The sequence below is a fragment of the Apis cerana genome, linkage group LG8 (assembly GCF_029169275.1).
Source record: "Apis cerana isolate GH-2021 linkage group LG8, AcerK_1.0, whole genome shotgun sequence".
Taxonomy (NCBI): Eukaryota; Metazoa; Arthropoda; class Insecta; order Hymenoptera; family Apidae; genus Apis; species Apis cerana.
In genome coordinates this window covers 2030986-2050878 of record NC_083859.1, presented here as the reverse complement: position 1 = coordinate 2050878, position 19893 = coordinate 2030986, and the positions used below count along the sequence as shown (strand labels likewise).

At 25.3% G+C, this 19893-nt stretch overlaps 2 protein-coding genes across 3 annotated transcripts; one reads left to right on the top strand and one right to left on the bottom strand.

Moving 5' to 3' along the window:
- The first annotated feature begins 6 nt into the window (after window positions 1-6).
- LOC107996496 (brain tumor protein) lies at window positions 7-15239 on the top strand. Its single transcript, XM_017054565.3, has 9 exons — window positions 7-1532; window positions 1776-2107; window positions 2191-2395; window positions 2482-2977; window positions 3058-3225; window positions 3320-3570; window positions 3670-4027; window positions 4114-4346; window positions 4532-15239. The coding sequence occupies exons 1-9, from the start codon at window positions 852-854 to the stop codon at window positions 4634-4636; spliced, it is 2829 nt and encodes a 942-aa protein (XP_016910054.2). The 5' UTR covers window positions 7-851; the 3' UTR covers window positions 4637-15239.
- A 140-nt stretch (window positions 15240-15379) lies between these two features.
- On the bottom strand, window positions 15380-19555 carry LOC107997329 (synembryn). Of its 2 annotated transcripts, XM_028665945.2 has the most exons (11): window positions 19375-19555; window positions 19171-19271; window positions 17818-18076; window positions 17613-17749; window positions 17271-17380; window positions 16731-17181; window positions 16338-16584; window positions 16112-16256; window positions 15869-16019; window positions 15657-15776; window positions 15380-15577 (listed from the first exon to the last, which is right to left on the bottom strand). In XM_028665945.2, exons 3-11 carry the CDS (start codon window positions 17893-17895, stop codon window positions 15451-15453), a joined length of 1566 nt encoding a protein of 521 aa, XP_028521746.1. In that variant the 5' UTR covers window positions 17896-18076; window positions 19171-19271; window positions 19375-19555; the 3' UTR covers window positions 15380-15450. The 2 variants fall into 2 exon arrangements, with proteins under 2 accessions (XP_028521746.1, XP_016911345.1); XM_017055856.3 differs by lacking the exons at window positions 19171-19271; window positions 19375-19555 and adding an exon at window positions 18154-18202.
- Window positions 19556-19893: the final 338 nt, after the last annotated feature.

The following is a 19893-nucleotide window of genomic DNA, read 5'->3' as shown; positions in this document are numbered from 1 at the left end:
TATATTGTTTGTAAGTACACCTATCATTATATTAATTGTTTGCAGGGCTCCTGCATTGGGGTCAACTCTTCCCGATTCGAATGATTTATTTCTTCGCTCTACATATGAAAAAGTCCGAAATATTTGCGGTTGAGATATAACAATTGAAATACAAATATAATCGTAAACGACTCGGAGATTCGTGTGATCGATAAAAATGTTTATTAGTACACTTAGTGTACAAGATAAAACGTCGATCGTATTCAAAACGAAAATTTAATACGAATCCAGTGAACAAGTATTCCGAGGCCAGTGTTTCAAATGTAAATAGAAAAAAATTAGCCAAACTAAACAAAAAACGAAAAGAAAAAAATTAACTACGTGTGACCACGAAATAGATTTCAAGAAATTTTTTATCTCAAGACACGAAACGAAAAAAAGAAAGAAATAAAAAAAAAAGAAAATATTAAAACTGAAATGCTACATGACGGAAATTTGTCCATCATAGTGAACATTGTATATTGATTCTATTTTTTTCTTTTTTTGGTCAATGGACACCATAAAAAGCATTATTTTATGTATACAATAATAAAAATCCCAGTTGGTGGAGACCAAGTATGATACAGTGTTTTGTTTCGTGATTAAACGATCGATGCTACGATGTCTTGGTCCTTGTGTTTCACGATCTGAAAGGAGTTTGTGGTTTTTCTTTTTTTTTTTTTTTGTAGATGTTCATCATCTCTTTTGTTAGAGTAACGTTAAAATAACGTTTAATGTTAGATCTTGCAATTATCTCGCAGTAAGTCTGTAAAAAGTAAAAGTTATTCGCAATAGCATATATATTTGCACGTAAACAAGAAAAGAATTACAAAATGGCATCATCCATGGTTGCTGTTCCCTCTGGAACAGCATCAGTCCCAGCTGGAACTGGTATCTCACAAAATGAAGATGTGGAAAATGGGAATGTATTTAGTGAACGGAATATAAATACTGTTAATGGATGTAATGAAACCTCCAATCCTGGTGATGCTTTGGAAGAAATAAATTGTGGTACTGGAGAAACTGGTGATCAAGAATGCGCTATTTGTATGAGTAAACTTTGTTCCCCACGAGTGCTTTCTTGTCTTCATGTATTTTGTGAAGCTTGTTTAGACAAACTTCTGATGGATGAGGCAGGTGATTCAAAGGTTAGCTCAGTTCTAATCTGTCCTCTCTGTCAACAAGAAACTTCCATTAGTTCTAAGGGTGCCGCATCATTGACATGTGACTATGTTCTAACGAATATACTCGACATGTCTGCAATTGAAAATATGGCTGTACTTTGTACCTCGTGTAAAGCCAAAGAGAGTGCGGTTGCACGTTGCTCTGATTGTGCCAACTTCTTGTGTCCGAATTGCAACACTGCACATCAATTTATGCGTTGTTTTGAAAGTCACAAGGTAGTGGCATTTGAAGATTTAAAGCAATCCAACGAAGCTATACCAATACATAAACCTATTTTTTGCGAGTATCATCCTGCTGAAAATATGAAGTTTTACTGTTATACTTGCCAGGTAATTAAAATATTTTTTAATTTCTTTATTTTATATTTTAATAATTTTATAATAATTTATTAGAAACTTCTATGAGCCCATACAAAGTATGGATTATAAATAGATTTGGATTTCATCTAATTATTATAATGTTAATAATGATTGGATATTATAAATTTACAAATGATTACATATAACAAATAAATATTATTTCATATATATTATAATAAATAAATATAATTTAAATATTATTATTCAATTTAGGAACCTATATGTAACGAGTGTTTGCTTATTGAACATAAAGCTCCAGACCATCAATATGAACGATTAGTAGATGCAGAACCACGTCAAAAAGAAGAATTAATAAAGCTTATGAATGAGAGTAAAGCTAGAATTGCAGATTGTGATCAAATGTCTGCACAATTAGAAAATGCACTTAGTGAACTACAAGCACAACATGATCAAGCTAAAGATTTAATTGTAGAGACATTTCAGAGTTATAAAGCTGTCTTAGAAAAATGTCGAGACAATGCTTTAATTGAACTTGAAAAATTACATTCAGATAGGGAATTAGAAATAATGGATACATTTCATAGGTTGGAACAATATCTTTGTAATGAATATTATTTATATATATCTATTAAAAAATTTTTTATTAAATTATTGATTACTTTTGCAGTGTTGAAAAAACAGTAGAAAAAATAGAAGATGCTTGTCGTTTTACATCCCGACTTCTTGAGCATGGTGACGCTGTTGAGATACTTGCACTTCGTCGTATTGTAGGAACACAGTTATTGAATTTAATAAAAAATACACCAAAACCAAATGTTTCTTTTTCGATTCAATTTCAAACTGATTACAATCAGTTTGAAAAAACAGTGAAGGTTGGTATATATTATATTTTTAGTATATATTTTTAGTATATATATAGAAAAGATTTTAATAAACAAAGATATAAACAAAATTATAGGAAGTGTTTGGTAAATTTCATACTGAGAGCACACCAGTATCAAAATCTACTTCAGAACCAATTACAACCATATCTGGTGTTTCTGCAAACCAACAAATTGTTCATACTTCAATGGGTTGTCCGCGTTCTATTAGTACAAGATCTCCCATTTCTCTTCCCACATCAATGCAATCCTCTTTTGAAGGTGAACCTTCGTTTGTTATACCTCCAACATCCAGTCCTCAAAATATTCAACCTCCACCTCCTGTATCCCTTCCTCCAGGTCCTATCCATGGACTTACCAGTATTCAAGAGTATAATCTACAGCAATTAGCTAGTTTGGCAGAAAAAGTTGAAATGGTTGGAGATACGAATGTAGTTGGTCCAAGTTCAAATCCTAGTCCAACACCACCTTTCACTTTAGCAGATTTATTTGCTGGTGATTTAAGTTCTACCAGTCATGCGATTAATAATTTGCAAGCTCTTGCAAAATTAGGAAATACACTTGGTAATCAAGGTAAAACGAAAGATATTACTATTTATTTCTCTTATATAATAAAGTAATATAATAATTTTGTAAATTTTATTTATTTTCAGATCTTGGCAATCCTACTATTAATGGTGGTAGTGGATTAGTACTTGGTAGAGGCCCTTCGCCAGCTATTGTAGATACACCAAACCTAAGTTTAGCTGCTAATAGTCTTTTAAATGGAGGATTTCAATCATTGTCCTCATCTACTTCTCCAATACTTTCACAGGGTGCTGGTAAGATTTTTTTTTACTTTAAATAAATAATACTTTAAATTATTACTTTAAATAAATATTAATATATTTTAAATTTGAAACAATACAATTACAGACGATTTAAGAGGAGATTCTATGCATAACATGCCTGTAGTAGTAGGAAATACAGTTGGCAATGTAACAGGTTCCGGATCTGGAAATTACGCCCATCCACGTTCGAATAATACGAAATTAACTCCTATGCATATTAGATGTAAATTTGGGCAGTTAGGTCCCAGTAAAGGTCAATTTAGTTCACCTCATGGATTCTGTTTAAGTGCTGACGAAGACATTATTGTTGCTGATACTAATAATCACAGAATACAAGTATATAATTGTTTGAAATTGAAAATATTTAATTTGACGTTTAATTTAAAAAATTAATTTAAAATCTTTATTCTACTTTAATATAAAATTTATTTTCAGATATTTGAAAAAACTGGTATTTTCAAATTCCAATTCGGTGTTCCTGGTAAAGAAGAAGGACAATTATGGTATCCTAGAAAAGTCGCTGTGATGAGAAATAGTGGGAAGTTCGTTGTTTGTGATCGAGGAAACGAACGATCGAGAATGCAGATATTTACAAAAAGTGGTCACTTTATTAAAAAAATAGCAATTCGTTACATCGATATTGTAGCTGGTTTAGCTGTTACAAGCGAAGGTCATATTTTGGCTGTTGATAGTGTATCACCAACAGTGTTTGTAATCAGTGATACGGGAGATTTATTAAGGTGGTTTGATTGTAGTGAATATATGAGAGAACCAAGTGATATTGCAATTAGTGGTAAATAATTTTTAAATTTTAAAAATTTATACATATTATAATACGCATATTATAAATTTATAAAAAATTTTCTTCTTTATTCCTAGGTAAAGAATATTTTGTTTGTGACTTCAAGGGGCATTGTGTTGTAGTATTTAATGAGGAAGGTAAATTTTTGCGTCGCATTGGCTGTGACAATGTAACAAATTTCCCAAATGGGATTGATATTAGCGATGCAGGAGATATATTAATAGGAGATTCACATGGAAATCGTTTTCATGTAGCTGTTTTTTCAAGAGATGGTTCTTTAATTTCTGAATTCGAATGTCCATATGTCAAGGTAAAACTTTTAATAAATATTTTTTCAAATGGATTTATATTATAATATTAAAATATATAAATATTAAGTATAAATTAAATATATAAAATAAAGTATAAATTAAATATATAAATAAATATAAAATAAATATAATTAAAATATATAGTTATATGAATATTATTATATAATTGATGAAATTTTCTTAGGTCTCTCGATGTTGTGGCTTGAAAATAACCTCAGAAGGATATATTGTAACTTTGGCTAAAAATAATCATCATGTCCTTGTATTAAACACACTTTACATATCATGAAGTGAAGAAGTAGATCAAATAAGTATGTAATTTTCTTCGGCAAATGGAATTTCCTTGATGAATATTATTCTACTTCCAACAAAGAAAAAATTGAATATAAAAAGAAAGAAGAAAATATCTAATATATTCATGGCATCGAACTCTTTGAGATTTGGGCCTATCCAAGTAATAGAATTATAAATAAATGCAGCATGCAGCTTTAATAGTTTATATATATATATGTATATATATGTGTATATATATATATATATATATATATATATATATACATACATATATAAACAAAAAAAACAAAAGAAAAATGGAAAAACGAGTATAAATGCGTCCCTGTTTTATGAAAGTAATAATGTTCGAACGAAGAAACAAACAGAAAAGGTAAACGTACGTCTCCGACCAAAAAACAGTATAAATAGTAATATAGTAAAATTGCATTTGGTAAACTGCCAAGATAAATTAATATGGAGGAAAAAAAAAAAAAACAAACAAACAAAAAAAAAAAGAAAAAAAACGAAGTTAAGCAAAGGGAAGTAGAAAAAGAAGAATTGGATTGTTTTGACCGGAAATGGAAGAGAAGGAACAAGAAAAGCTGCAGGAGGTGAAAGGAAGTTGCAGAACAATAGCTTTCCGTCACAATCGGTTGCATCATGTACGACTTCGTCAGTATTTTAGGTATGTTTACAAATCAAATTATTCTAGTCTCTAATGAGCACTGTTTTACATGCCGATTTTTCAATTTGTGCTCGAAGCAACGTGTATTTCTAATCTATTTCATCATGAAACCAAAATATTGTATATGTATAACGACATATATAATGACATGGAAAAAGAAAGGAGAAATTGAAAAGATTTTTTCTTCCGTACGTTACTTCGAGACCTACTCGTAGATATACTAAGTTTCTAAGATTTCATTAAGAAGCATTAAGTAATCTAATAAGCATATTGAGAAATGAAAAGTTATGATCATTAAAAAAAGTAATGATAATATACATAATACAAATTCCTGTGCTTGATGCAGGAAACAAATGTTGCATGCTGCAACACATGGTAGTACTTCCTGCTCTTATCATATCATATCTCTATTTAAAAAAAAAAAAAGAAGAAAAAAAGACGAACAAAAACACACACTATACTCCTCGTTATCGTAAATACGAAGCTTAAACAAAAAGAAAAAGAACAAAAAATTTAAAAAAAAAGGAAAAAAATATGAACTACATTTCTGGTAATTTTTTCCTGCGCATTTGAAAATTAGTAGTTCCAAAAGAATAAAAAAAGAAAAAAAAGAATTTTATGGGGTAAAAAAATTAATATGGGAAAAATTAAAATTACAAATACGTTAAAAATCAAACATTTAATGTCTTTTAAAACGAGGAATGAAATACGATATATTATATTTGAGAAAAAAATTGAAAACGATTAATCTAGATTTGCCACTGATAATAGATCCCATTTGTGCATTATTAAAAAAAACAAAAAAAGAAAAAAAAAGTAATAGACGAAGCACATAATGGTTACAATATTTACTCAGGATGCTTTATTATGGTCCACCACATATGCGTGTGTGAATTATTGGTTCGTGGTGCTAGTGAATAAAAATATATCCTTACCATGTAAATGTATTTGTTATAAAAATTACAAAATCGTTCCGACATTTAATAATGCTATGGAACGATCATGTAATATATTATACAAGGTTCGTAATTAAAAATTATACCACCGGAATCATAGGAACAATATCTTTATCTATGTATAAAAAGATTTAAAAAAATATGGGAAGAACATCATACAGTTTGCTAAACAACTTCTATTTATGTATATAATTAATATGATCCGTAAAGAAAGATAAAAATCCATGTAAAACACATTCATATATATATATAAATACACATATTTTTTAGGGTTGTTTACATGATCAGCCTTAAGACTTAATTAATAAAATAAAAATAAATGAAATGTGTATACAACATATATATGTATATATATACATATATATACATATATATATACATATACATACATACATACATACATACATATATATATATATATATATATGTATATATATATGTATATATATATATATATGTATATATATATGTATATATTATATAAAATATTAAGTAAATCACTATATACTGTTGTAATTACCTACAATAACAATTAAATGTAAATAATGATCTTGCCATACCAAATATTAAAAAGCACATCCATATATATGTATATATATTAATATATATTTATATATATATTGATATACATTGATATATATATATTTCTATTTGGATAGCTTGGATGAATTTTTGTTTGTTTTTTTTTTTTGTTTTGGGTCTTTTTTTTCTTTTTTTTTCTTTTTTTTTTTTTTTTTTTTTTTTTTTTTTGCAAAAAAATTGGTTATGCTAAATAGAATTGATTTAAAGGAATGAATGGCTATTTAATAAGGAAATGGGAGATATGTCTAAAAATAGCAAAAAAAATGCAGAACCGCAAGAACGATAATAGAAAGTTACTCAAAATAAAACAAGACAAAAAAAATAAATTTGCGCATAACATTTGTAGTAAATTGCACGAAGCCTACGTACGTACACCTAAGCTAATCAGTCGTAATCATCTTTTATTATTAGAAGTTTTAATTTTATATATATTAAGAAAAAAATGTAATTCTGAAGTATTTAATAGTCATGGTTAGCAGAGTTATATAAATAATGCCTGTGATAATAGTATCGTCAGGATAAGTTGTGTCCTTACAGAGTCTCTGATGTTGTTGCTAGGTAAATATAATTAGAGATACCAAAACAAAATACTATTAGCAAGACGCGTTGTGGAAGGTGTATTTTTGTTTGATGCACAATAACACCTAATACAAAGCTATCAAATGGTCTCTAATGGTATGTTGAATATAAGAAAAAAAAAATAATATTGAGAAAAAATGAGAGGGAGAGTAAAAAGAAATGTTGCAAATACTTTTGCCAGTCGTATTTAAAGACAAAGAAGAAGAAAAAAAATGAACTTATAGTATAATGAATGGATGACCATTAATGAGAGGATCTTTTACCTCACAAAATTATTATATTACGCTCACCTTATATATACTTGAATATTTTAGTATAGATTTACTCTATTTACATATTTTTATCTGTGGAAGACTACTTGGCTAATTTAGGCCACTGTTGAAATTCACCCCTTATTTGCCTTGATGTTTAAATTACAATAATAATATAAAAGGAAAAAAAAATGAAACGAGAATTACTTGTTACGTAAATGGTAATTGTGATAGATTTTTTGATGATTTTTACAATCTCAAAAGTCTTATTATCCTAATATGTATAGAATTATGATAGTCATTCTCTATATTACATAAAAAAACTCTGCTTACTTGTTAAAAAAATAATTAATAATTATTAAATAATAAAAAAATGAATATATCATCTTACTGTAAGCAGTTTACAAGAAACAAAAGAAATATATACTATCAGTCTATTAAAATAAACGTATTCAGATATGTTCTACGTATTATACTTTTAACTAAACTAATGTTTTTATCGCTATTAATATATATATATATATATATATATATATATATATATATATATATAAAGTTTCCAAGGCCTTTTTAGGTGCCACCTAAAAAAAAAATACTTCAATTTCGGTTTTCTAATTGTTCTTTGTATTCGTTTACGACATCTGTGAGCAACTTAAGATAAAAAATAGAAAAAAAGAAATTCATGAAAACATGTCCATCCATGTTTTTATATTTTATTTTATAGCAATAATGACCAAATTTATTTAATTTAATGAACGATGAAAATTTCTAATATAATAAAGAATATCTATCCAATTATGTTTGTATAATTGGCGGATTATTTATCGATGGAGAAAATATTCATTTTATAATATATAATATATAGTTTTGCAATTCAAAAATATCGCCTTTCTAGAATTGTGCTTTAAAATTTTTTAATGAGATAAATATTATTTACGATTTAGTAGTCAATTTTATTTTGTTGATTTTGAATTTTTCAATTTATTTCTTGATATTATAGTTTTCGGTGAATTATTTAATAATGTATGTTAATATTACATGAAAATAATATAAAATCTTTCGAATATGTTGCTGCAGTTATAAGATCGTATCGCGAATATGTACAAAATAATGCCAGCTGTAAAAGATGACGAAGAACAAAAAAATTGTATCATATAACTGTCACAATTAAAAGAAAAATTTTACAAAGAAATAAAGAAGGAAGTGACACGAAAATAATATATAAAATATGTTCCTGATTTTGAAGATCGCATCACATTTAAACAATACAATAAAAATAAAATACACTCGCGTGCTTTTTGCGGATATTGCAAAAGGGGGGCATCTATGCATACATAATGTATAATATATACATATATACATTAATGATAAGATTTAAAATGAAAAAATAAAAATGTAATATTAATTGAATTTTAGCCTACGGTTAATCATAGTCTTCCTAGAGTTCTGGAAAAAAAGAAAGAAAAAGAAAAGTTTTCTTTTTTGCAATATTTAATTTTTTTTCTATTTACGGTCATGACTATTTGAAAGTTAAGCTATAGTCTATTACTATAGCTATAAAAGAGCGTAATAAAATGAAAATTATTATCCCCCACGGTATTTAATGCTAATAAAAATTGGCATATAGATCTGCTAAAATATTTTATCAAACATGACTTATATGTATTGCAAAAATTAACTTCAAAAAATGGATAGAAAATAGAAAAAGAAAGGAATAAAGAATCGTACATGCGAATATATTTTTTTTTTTTTGAAATATTGTTATTTGGCATATATTTGTATAAAAATTTATTATGGTAGATATTGAAAGAAAAAGAGAGAGAAAGATAAAATATAGGAGCCAAGTTCAAAATAAAAAAGAACCATATTTTATTATTATAGTTTATTACATAAAACAAACTGCGTTTCTTTATTGTTTTTTTTCTCTTTATTTTTTCTTCTTTTTAAAATAACTTTTTTTTTTCATTGCTTTACTCATTTCTTGTAGATCGTTTTTTTTTATCTCAGTGGAGGCATTAATATGTGTTTTTCCTGTCTGTTTGTTAAAGAACATATTTATATGTATATACTTATATCGAGTCGCGTTGATTTTTTCTCTTTATTCAAATTTTGGGTGCGTGCGTTTTAACATTTCATATAATTATTATTATTATTATTATTATTATTATTATTATTATTATTATTATTATTATTATTATTATCATCATCAACATCATTATCATCATCGTCGTCGTCGTCGTCGTCGTCATTATTATTATTATTATTATATTAATTTATTATTATTATATCAATTTATTATTATTATATTAATTTATTATTGTTATTATTATTATTATTATTATTATTACTATTATTATTATTATTATTATTATTATTATTATTATTATTATTATTATTATTATTATTATTATTATTATTATTATTATTATTATTATTATTATTATTATTATTATTATTATTATTATTATTATTATTATTATTATTATTATTATTATTATTATTATTATTATTATTATTATTATTATTATTATTATTATTGTCATTATAAAACAGGGACACCATTTCCGGTTTTCCATTTTTTTATTATTTATGATGTCTCATGTGGAGTTTTTCTCCTGTTTTTTTTCTTTTCCGCATGATGTTTTTATTATTATTATTATTATTATTAATTTAATATTAATATTATTATTGCTATTATTGCTATTATTATTATTACTCTTTTGTATTTTTGTTTTCTTTTTCCCCCTCTTTGATTTTTTCGATCATTGTTACTCCTAGTCCCGTGATTTGTTTCATTTTTTAATTAACAAATTTTCTTTGTATTATCTCTTCATTTTTTAAATCATTCAGCTCTTTACTTTCAATTCTAGGCCCCTAATACTCAGATCAAAATATCGACAGGCATAAGATTTTCTTTGTCTCGTTGCCTCTCGAACCCATCATTTGTTTCTCGCCATCTTTTTAATTCTCTTGGCTAGATTTCGGAATTTTATTTTTATTAATTAATTCATACAAAGCGCTTTTAAAATTTCTTATTATTATTGTTATTATTCTTATCATTGCTAATTTTATTCTTATTATGATTATTATTAATATTTTTTAACTGTGAATTTCTTTGGTAGACATAGATTAATTTAAGATTATCATTAAAATCTCACACTTTCTTTTTTTTTTTTTTTTAATTTAAAAAGATAATGTGTAGATCTCAAGACAATACATTGAAAAACAAAATGCTCGATTTATAATCACGGAATAATGCAAGTGCCAAACGGCTATTTTCTTTAAAAAATTTTGTCCAATTTTTCTTTACATTAATCACTGTCTTTTATTATTATTATTATTATTATTATTATTAGTCTTATTCTTATTATTATTATTATTCTTATTCTTATTATTATTATTATTATTATTATTATTATTATTATTTTATTTATGAAATTCGGTTTTTTCAATCGAGAGGAAACGAGATTTTGATTTTTCTTCATGTACAAGTAGTAATGAAAGGAAAAAATAATAGATCCGTGATTTAAATTTTGCGCCAATTTTGATTATGTAAAATTTCATAGACTTTCTGTTGATTTTTATTTTTTTTTTTTTAAATCCGTCACAAATTTTTTAATTCGCTAACATAGTAAAATTCTTTAGTGCCAAAAAAAGACTAAAATAAGAATGAAATTAAAAAAAAATAAAAAGAGAACGAAATAATATAAGAAAAAAACGAAGCACAGATTGCATAATTTAATGAACGGAACAAAGAGGAAAAGAATCATCTCGATTGCTATCATTTCTTTTTGTTTTTTATTTTTCATTGAGATTTATCATTTAATAATGATTGGTTTATTAAGTTCCGTTTATATGCAAACATAAATAAAATAAAAGAAAAGAAAAGAATATACGGAGTATCAGTGGTTGTAAAGTTAAGAAAAAAAAAAAAGAAAATATGAAGAAAGGAGAAAAGAAAGAAGAAGAAAAAAGAAATTTTATATATATATATATAAAATATATATATAATATATATATAATAAAAATATATATATAATATTATTATACATATATTTATATATATATATATATAATATAATTTCTCATATATATATACTATAACTATATATATACACACATTATAAAAATGAAAAAATAAGAAAAGAACAGAATATTAAATGATTATAAAAAATCCTTGCTTAGTCAGTTAAAGTACAAATGTTTAAATGTATTCTACGATTAGGTGATAAGTATAAACTGAAAAAAATAAGCGTGCGTGCATGTGTGAAAAGGGCGAGAAACTGTGTGAAAGAGTAAAGATATATAACGCGTAGCTGCGTATAAAACTTGGTTTCATTCCTTGATAAGCCTCTGATATAGCTTTATTTATATTCGCATTAGTTACTTGACATTTTATAATACTTAAAAAAAGATGAGACGGGCTGATAGAGAGGACGAAGTAAAAAGAAAATGTGACTTGACTTTTTTTTCTTCGTTTCTTTTCCACTCATTATATAGGTGTGTGTACACACACACACACACACACACACACACACACACACACACACACACACAATGTTTACTTTGATATTAAGAATATATGACACACACGTTCCTTCTTTTTTTTTCTTGGAAAATCTTTTCTTTGACATATCAAATTGACCACAAATGGACACATTAAGAAACCATTGCATTCCATTGGCGTCATTGCACGCTTGTCAATGTTCCCGTGATCTCTCTGAATGTTTTTTCACTTTTTCAACGATGAATCGAAACCTCTGTTTTAATAACGAGATACCTCTTGTTTGAAGCGACACCTAGTATATTAAACTAGGAGACAATTGAAAGACGTCCATGAAGCAAATTAGAAAAAAAAAGTTTTTCTATGGAGAAATATTGTAAATTCATTAACAGCGAAAAATTAGGATGATTTTTGATTTATCTGGCTCGGCGTTTCTTGAACTGGAATTGTGCTTCTTTCGTTTTACCATTTTCATGCTTTTTCGAGCCAAAAATCATAAAAATTTTTAAGAGAACTGAATTAAATATAAACAATAAAAGATAGAGACCTTGAGTGAGAATGTTGTTTCAAGCAATAGATTAAAAAAATGTAGAAGAATAATATGCTCTTTTAATGTGCAATGTTACGATAACATATTATTTATAGTTTATAATTTATTATCTATAAGCTGTAATATTAGAATAGTGGCTAATAATATTTCATATAATTAAGAGAACATCTTTCATTTAAATATTTTTTCATTTATTGTTTCAACTTGGGTTAGGGAAATATATTTTTAATGGAAATTATTTTTAAGTATATTTTATCTGACATAAAATATTTCGATTTCTATCTTAATTTTGTTTGTAATTATTTGTACTTCTTCAAAATTTATTCATTGATCATCAAATCTTGTACCTGGAAATGGTATTTCTGAGAAAAAAAATATTCTAGTCATAAAGGGTTCAAAAAGCTTAAATTTTTCATTTAAACTAATAATAGATTATCAAAACTTGTACAGTCTTTCTTGCTATCGCGGAGAACATTAAAAGATTTGTTTATTCTTTAAAAAATTTGACAAATCCATGAATTCAGATCTGTCTTGGATTTGAATTGTTTACGAGCTTCTACGAACAATTTCATAACAAAAAAAAAATATCTTCATATAAAAGAAAAACAAATCAAAACTTCTCCTAAATAGCGAGAAAAATAAGGTGATAAATATTGTTGACTATCCATTGCAAAGTAACAGAACAAAAAAAATGAAAAAGAACGCCGAGCCATGAAGATATGAAATTTCTACATATTGAAATTAAATAAGAAACAATATCTTTCAGATAGGATTTAATGTGACATGATATCTGTTCAGATATTGTGAGTATGTTTTAAACAGGAGAGTAGAAAAACCAAAAAATAAAAAAAGAAAGAAAGAAAAGAAGAAAGAAATACATATTAGAAGTGAAAAAAAAATGAAAATAATGAAAAGCAAAGAAATAAGTAAATTCAATATAGTTCATTATGCGTAAACCATGTTTTCCTGAGACTTCCATTGGTATTTTTTATTAGACTATTCGCAAAAATGGGATGGATTTTAAGAGAGAAAAAATGTTCCGACATATTGCTTAAATAATTCAAAACTGTGTAAACTGTATAAAAAGTATAGTACAAGATGAGAGAAAAATGCTAAAAATGCAATATGAAAAAAAAGCGTGTATTCCAAATATATTTTTTATATATGCTAATGAGATGCCAAGGAGCATGGTCACGTTATAAATGTTTAAAAAAAGAACAATATTATATTATTTAGCGCGAATTACGCGTACAATTACATGTAAAAAAAATTTGCACAGGCATAGGCATATTATCGATTATGTAATCGATTGTCGGTCTCCCTTTCCTATTCAGCCTTTAGATAAAATATATATGTATATATACGTATATGTGTATAAATACATATAAATACATATATTGAATTTACACATATATGTATATCCGTTTCTCTTTATTAAGTCCTTCAAACGAGAAAGAAAAAAGAAAAAAAAGAGTGATATCTTTGATGATTCTAATTTTAATCCCTTCTTGCATCTTCATCCGAATTTCCCCAAAGTTTGTTAAACTTAGTCTTACACGCGAGCGCGCGCGTACGCGCGCGCGCACACACACACACACATACACACGTCATATAAGTGTTACTATATATATATGTGTAAATATTATGCACAATATGCATTTGTACGCATATATATATGTATCTCTTCTTTCATTTAAATGGGGATTTTCGCTTATTATTATATTATTATTACTACTATTATTATTAATATTTTTTTTCTTTCTTTTTTTCCTTTTTTCTTCTCTACGTCAGTACCTACTAAATTTTTGGTTTCATTTTTATATGAAATATTCAAATTTATGGTATTATACGTATACACATCTATATACACTTTTACAAACAACAATAAAATAAAATAAAAAATAAAACGAAAATAAAATATTTTAATCTACGTACTATATTAATATTATGTATTTAAAGATATGTGGAGAACATTTGCTACTTATATATTTGTCAGATGTAAGCGTGCGCTATGTTTGGAAAAGTATCTTCACGGGCGAAACTGGGGAAAGAAAAGCAAATTATTATTGCTATTGCTCTGAAAATTTTTTAGTTTTTTGTAATGATGTTGAATATAATTATTGATTTGACGTCTTTTCATTTTGAAATCGCATGAATAATATTATTTTTAAAGGAAGTCTTTAAAAATAAACCTTTTATACCTTGTCAATTCCCCCAACTTCGTTGCGTCCCGTGCGGAACACATTTTCAAACAAAAAAGAAAAAAAAAAGTTACTCAACTAATGCAGTTCTTTGAAACATGTAGGAAACATATGTTTTTGTCTGCGTATAGGCTGCAAAATGCAATAATAAATATATTGTGATGCTCACGAAAGCACATAACATAAAATTATAATGTTTAAAATATTTCATGTGATTTTGGAAACTGTTATATTTTTTATTTCCTGCCAATTGTTTAATTTGTAATGTTGTTCTTTGTTCTTTTTTCAATAAAGTAAGCAAACCAACTTTATTAGCGTTTTGAATTTTTTTGTAATCATCACATTTTTTCATCAATTTGAAATTTTTTCTAGCAATTTTAGCTTTCATCGGCTGGATTTTTTGGATTATACGAAAATTGGATGATAATAGATACCAGATATGAAAGTAAAATACATTTCACATAAGTACTTTTATTTTATATTTGTGCTTACATACAATTTTATATACAAATATTTCAACATTCAATCAGAATCAGAATCTCGATGATTATATTGTTGCTTTGGTAGTTCCTCTTGCAATTCCAGGACATGTTCAATTGGTTTTGGCTTTCCATCATCTCCAATTCTACAAGGCTGTACCACACCTTCCCTGATAATAAAATTGATTTTAAGTTTGCATAAAATATAAATTAAATATATCATATTTATAAATAAATAATTATATAAACCTTGTTAACTTATCAACAAGGCCAATGAGTTGTAAGGCTTCGTATTCTTTTTGTTCCTCACTCATTCCTTCTAAAGGATTAGGTTTTGGATGTTCAAAACAGCCAGTTACTGGATTAATTCTTTGATATAAACACACATTTTATTTATTAAAATACATTTATTAAAATTATAATATAATTAATTAGAATCTTAATTAAAGAGAAATACTTACTGTTCCTTATGCTTCAAGTATTCTTCAGTTTCACTATCTTCTGATTCAGAAGAATAAGCAGGTTGAATTTTTTTATTTGGTCCCAATAATCCTTTGTTTGCAAACATTCCAGCAGCATTTCCATATCCTGTATATTTTACCATACGAGTAACTAAAAATAATAATAATTTACGAACAAATAATTTTATTTTAAAAATAAATTTTAAAAAATTTTTTTATATTTTATTAAATATCTGCAGTCACCATTTTCTTTACAGAGTATGAACAAAAACTCGGCAACGAGATCTCGTAACTCTATCAAAGGAGAAGTTAATAATTTACACAACTTCGCCCTCAAAGTAGTTCCTTCTTCTGGGCGATGCATTACATCTTTTAAAGGAGGTAAAATCTAAAAAAAAAATAATTTGTGCAATAAATTTAAATATTTTTAAATAATTCTCAAATATTTTTAAACAAAAGAAATTTTAACCTGTAGCCTGGTATATTTTCGAATCAATCTCTCTGCTTTAACCATTCTGATAAAAGCAGTAACAATTGGACTCAAATTTCCTATTAAGTCATCCTTACAATTTAGTCTTCTATCTAAAAATTTTAATAAAACAAATACTGCACTCATATCCATATTTTGAAATACTTGTTTGTGTTTTTCTTTGGTAGGAGATATTATTTCTGAATAACAATTATATGGCATCACAGTTAATAAATTTGCAATGTTGCTGAAATAGAAATTAATATAAAATAATATAAATATAATATTAATATAAATAAATATAATATAATATTAATATAAATAAATATAATATAATATTAATATAAAATACTAAGATAATGTGTATATTTGATATTAAGAGACAACAAATACCTTTGAAGATCATTGTCTTTTTTGGATTTAAATAATAATAATTTATTCAAAATTGAAACTAAATTTTTACTTTTTTCTCCTGTTGTATTATCTGAATTTATATATAAATTAAATAATGCTTTTAAAATTTCACACACTAATATTGCATTATCTTCCTTAATAAAATATAATTTGTCTTGTTCACATTGAATGCATATATTCTTTAACATTTTTATGAAACATTCATCTCCATTCAATTCTGTTTTAACAATTTGTCTAGTAGAAATATTTAAAGCAGTAATTAGAAATATAATTCTTGTATCAAATAATATTATTTCATATGGAATTTTTTCATTGTATTTTCTTATACGGTCAATTAAACATGGTAAACAATGTGTTTTTGGTAATAATTCTTGAACCTTTATACTATTGAATATTAAATTACACAGTAATTTAAGAGCTTCAATATTAACTACAAAATAAATAAGAATTAAAGAAATAAGTTAGAAATTAAAAGTCATATTTATTATAATACTTTACTTATAAATACATTATTCTTACCATTGCTATAAGTGCGTAGATTTATATTTATGTCCCTTAGAGCTGCATTATTTAATATAATACCTAATCTTTCGTCTGTGATTAATTCGTTTAACTTTGTTTTGTCTCTGCTACGTTAATGGAGAAAAACAATAGAATTACTTAATAATAATAGCAAAAGCTAGGTCTACATTTAAAGCAATAACACAAAGTGGTGTCAGAAAAGTTTTAATGCTTTGCTAAAAATAAAAATGTATTTATTGAATAAAGTTTTTTTTTTATAAACTCAATATGTATAAGTCAAAATATAAAATTACACAATGATAGCTCATATAAATATACATAATCACATTATAATGTTACCTAAGTATCCGCAAAGTGGATAAACAATTATAATGAAGAGATTGTGAATTGTCTGATAGATAACGAAACAATGTTTCCCATAATTTTTCACGTAATTGATCATTATTGAGTTCTTCAAATACTGTTCGGTTTCCATACTAAAATAGCAGAAAATCAATTTATATTATGAATTTTTTATAAAAATCTTTAAAACATTTAAACTTACATTTTCTTGAAAGACAATAATATTTTTTGAAAATTCGTCGTCCGAGTCTGAAATTATTTTTTGCACTAACGCATCCATGTTAATATTAACATAATATAGAATTGAAAAGTTGGCACTTAGAATAACACAGGGACAAAGGAATATTCCACTTTACTCAACGATACAGTGTTATACGATCTTATATCTGTTATAAACAAGATTTTTAGTCAATAGGCGTATCTATTTTTATGATTATTTTTTAATTTTACACAGTATATTTCTGAAAATTCAAAAAAAATTAAATTGAAAATATTTAAACACTGTTTTACACAAATTAAGTCATTATAATAAAATAACCTAAATAAGTAAGCGCCATCTAGAGAAAACTGGTAGTAATAAAAAACATCTAAAATCAAACGTAAATTAATTAGATTTTATACATAATTATATTCTTTTCATTTTTTAGATTTAAATCATTTTTTTTAAATTTTTAAATTTTATTTGTATAATTTTTTATTTACATTTTTTATATACAAATTTAAATATTTGTATAAAACAACAGAAAGAACTTTAATTTTTGAGTTGATAACTAGTTTAATACCATTTGAATGTTTTGTTAAAGTTAAAATTAATTATCAAATCATGATTTCAAGTAAGTTGTTTTTAATTTGATTTTTATGAAAGTAGATTGGTTCTAGAATTATAAATAAAGATTTTTAATTTTTTATTATTTTATTATTTAAACTTACAAAATTACAAATTTAAATGAAATATTGAAATTTTTTATAAATAAAAAGATTTAACTTAAATCTTAATTAAATAATCTCAAATTATCTAATAATTAAAATAAAGGAAATAAATATAATAATATTTAAGATACATCTTTTTATTAAAAAATTGTAATATATGAGTTATAAAATATTCTAATATTAATGTATACTAAAATATTAATATATTGTATTTAATTAATATATATCATTTTCAGAGAATTATTTCTAGATAAATAGATTATATATAATTGATATGCAAAAATCGGTTGATCCTTATTTATTAAATTAACATTATAAATAAGCATTTAAATTGCTGCTAACGCAGATTTAAATTGTTTATAATTTAATAAATAAATCTTAAATATATTACATTATATAATAAATATTATTTTTCACTAATACACTTAATTGTTTATGATAATGTATATATTCTCATTAATATTATTTATATAATATTATTAATAATTTATATATATATAATTCATTTTATAATTATAGTTTCTAATAATTATATTCCAATTATATGCCAATTCTATTGACTACTAAATTAAAGTTAGTGAAGCTTAAATTGCAATATTTTTTCAAAGAAAGAAAATGATCTGACCTTTCTCACGAAAGTTAGTTATATTCTCTTAAGGTGGCAGAAGAGATCCCTATTACTCATAATCCACGATGCCTCTGGCAATATTTTATCGAAGATTGACCCTGTAACACATATAAGATCTGTTTCTAGTGGAATTGAAAATTCGATGGAAGGGCGTGGAACTTAAAAAGAAACAGGTTTCTATTCGCGGAGGTTTTTATTTACCGGCCGTCGACTCCGTGGTCGATGCTCCGATAATCTGGTTCAACAACTTTCTTCTTCGCATACAAAACAAGTTGGGTATTTCTTTGACCTCCTTGTATGTGCGCGCGCGCATGCGGATTACATCACATTCTTATAATCGCATGTCACTAAGTTTTTTCGCCGGAGAGACGCCATAATGCATAAAAACGTATCGGGAGAAATGTTAATTTAGGAAATTATACATTGGCGTAGAATTGTTAAATTATAAAATTAAATAAAAACTTTCATTAAAACTCTAATTATTTTATTTTATATTTTTTCATTTATAATATAAAATATGTAGATAAAATTTTTTATAATTTACATAATTTTGTATAGGATTTTTTATTGATTTTTTTTAATCGCTAAAAAATGATTTTTATTAAAAGTATGTACATAATCTAAAAATCTATAAAGTAAATTTCTGATTATCAAAAATTGAAAAATGAAAAATCATTGTTTAAACAAATTTTTTTTCATTATATGCTATTTTTATTATTT

Coding starts and splice junctions, on each gene's coding strand:
- LOC107996496 (XM_017054565.3), top strand. CDS start 852: ATGGCATCATCCATGGTTGCTGTTCCCTCTGGAACAGCATCAGTCCCA. Junction 2,108..2,190: donor ATAATGGATACATTTCATAG/GTTGGAACAATA, acceptor TTACTTTTGCAG/TGTTGAAAAAACAGTAGAAA. Junction 2,978..3,057: donor AAATACACTTGGTAATCAAG/GTAAAACGAAAG, acceptor ATTTATTTTCAG/ATCTTGGCAATCCTACTATT.
- LOC107997329 (XM_028665945.2), bottom strand. CDS start 17,895: ATGGATGCGTTAGTGCAAAAAATAATTTCAGACTCGGACGACGAATTT. Junction 17,182..17,270: donor TCTACGCACTTATAGCAATG/GTAAGAATAATG, acceptor TTTATTTTGTAG/TTAATATTGAAGCTCTTAAA. Junction 16,020..16,111: donor CATACTCTGTAAAGAAAATG/GTGACTGCAGAT, acceptor TATTATTTTTAG/TTACTCGTATGGTAAAATAT.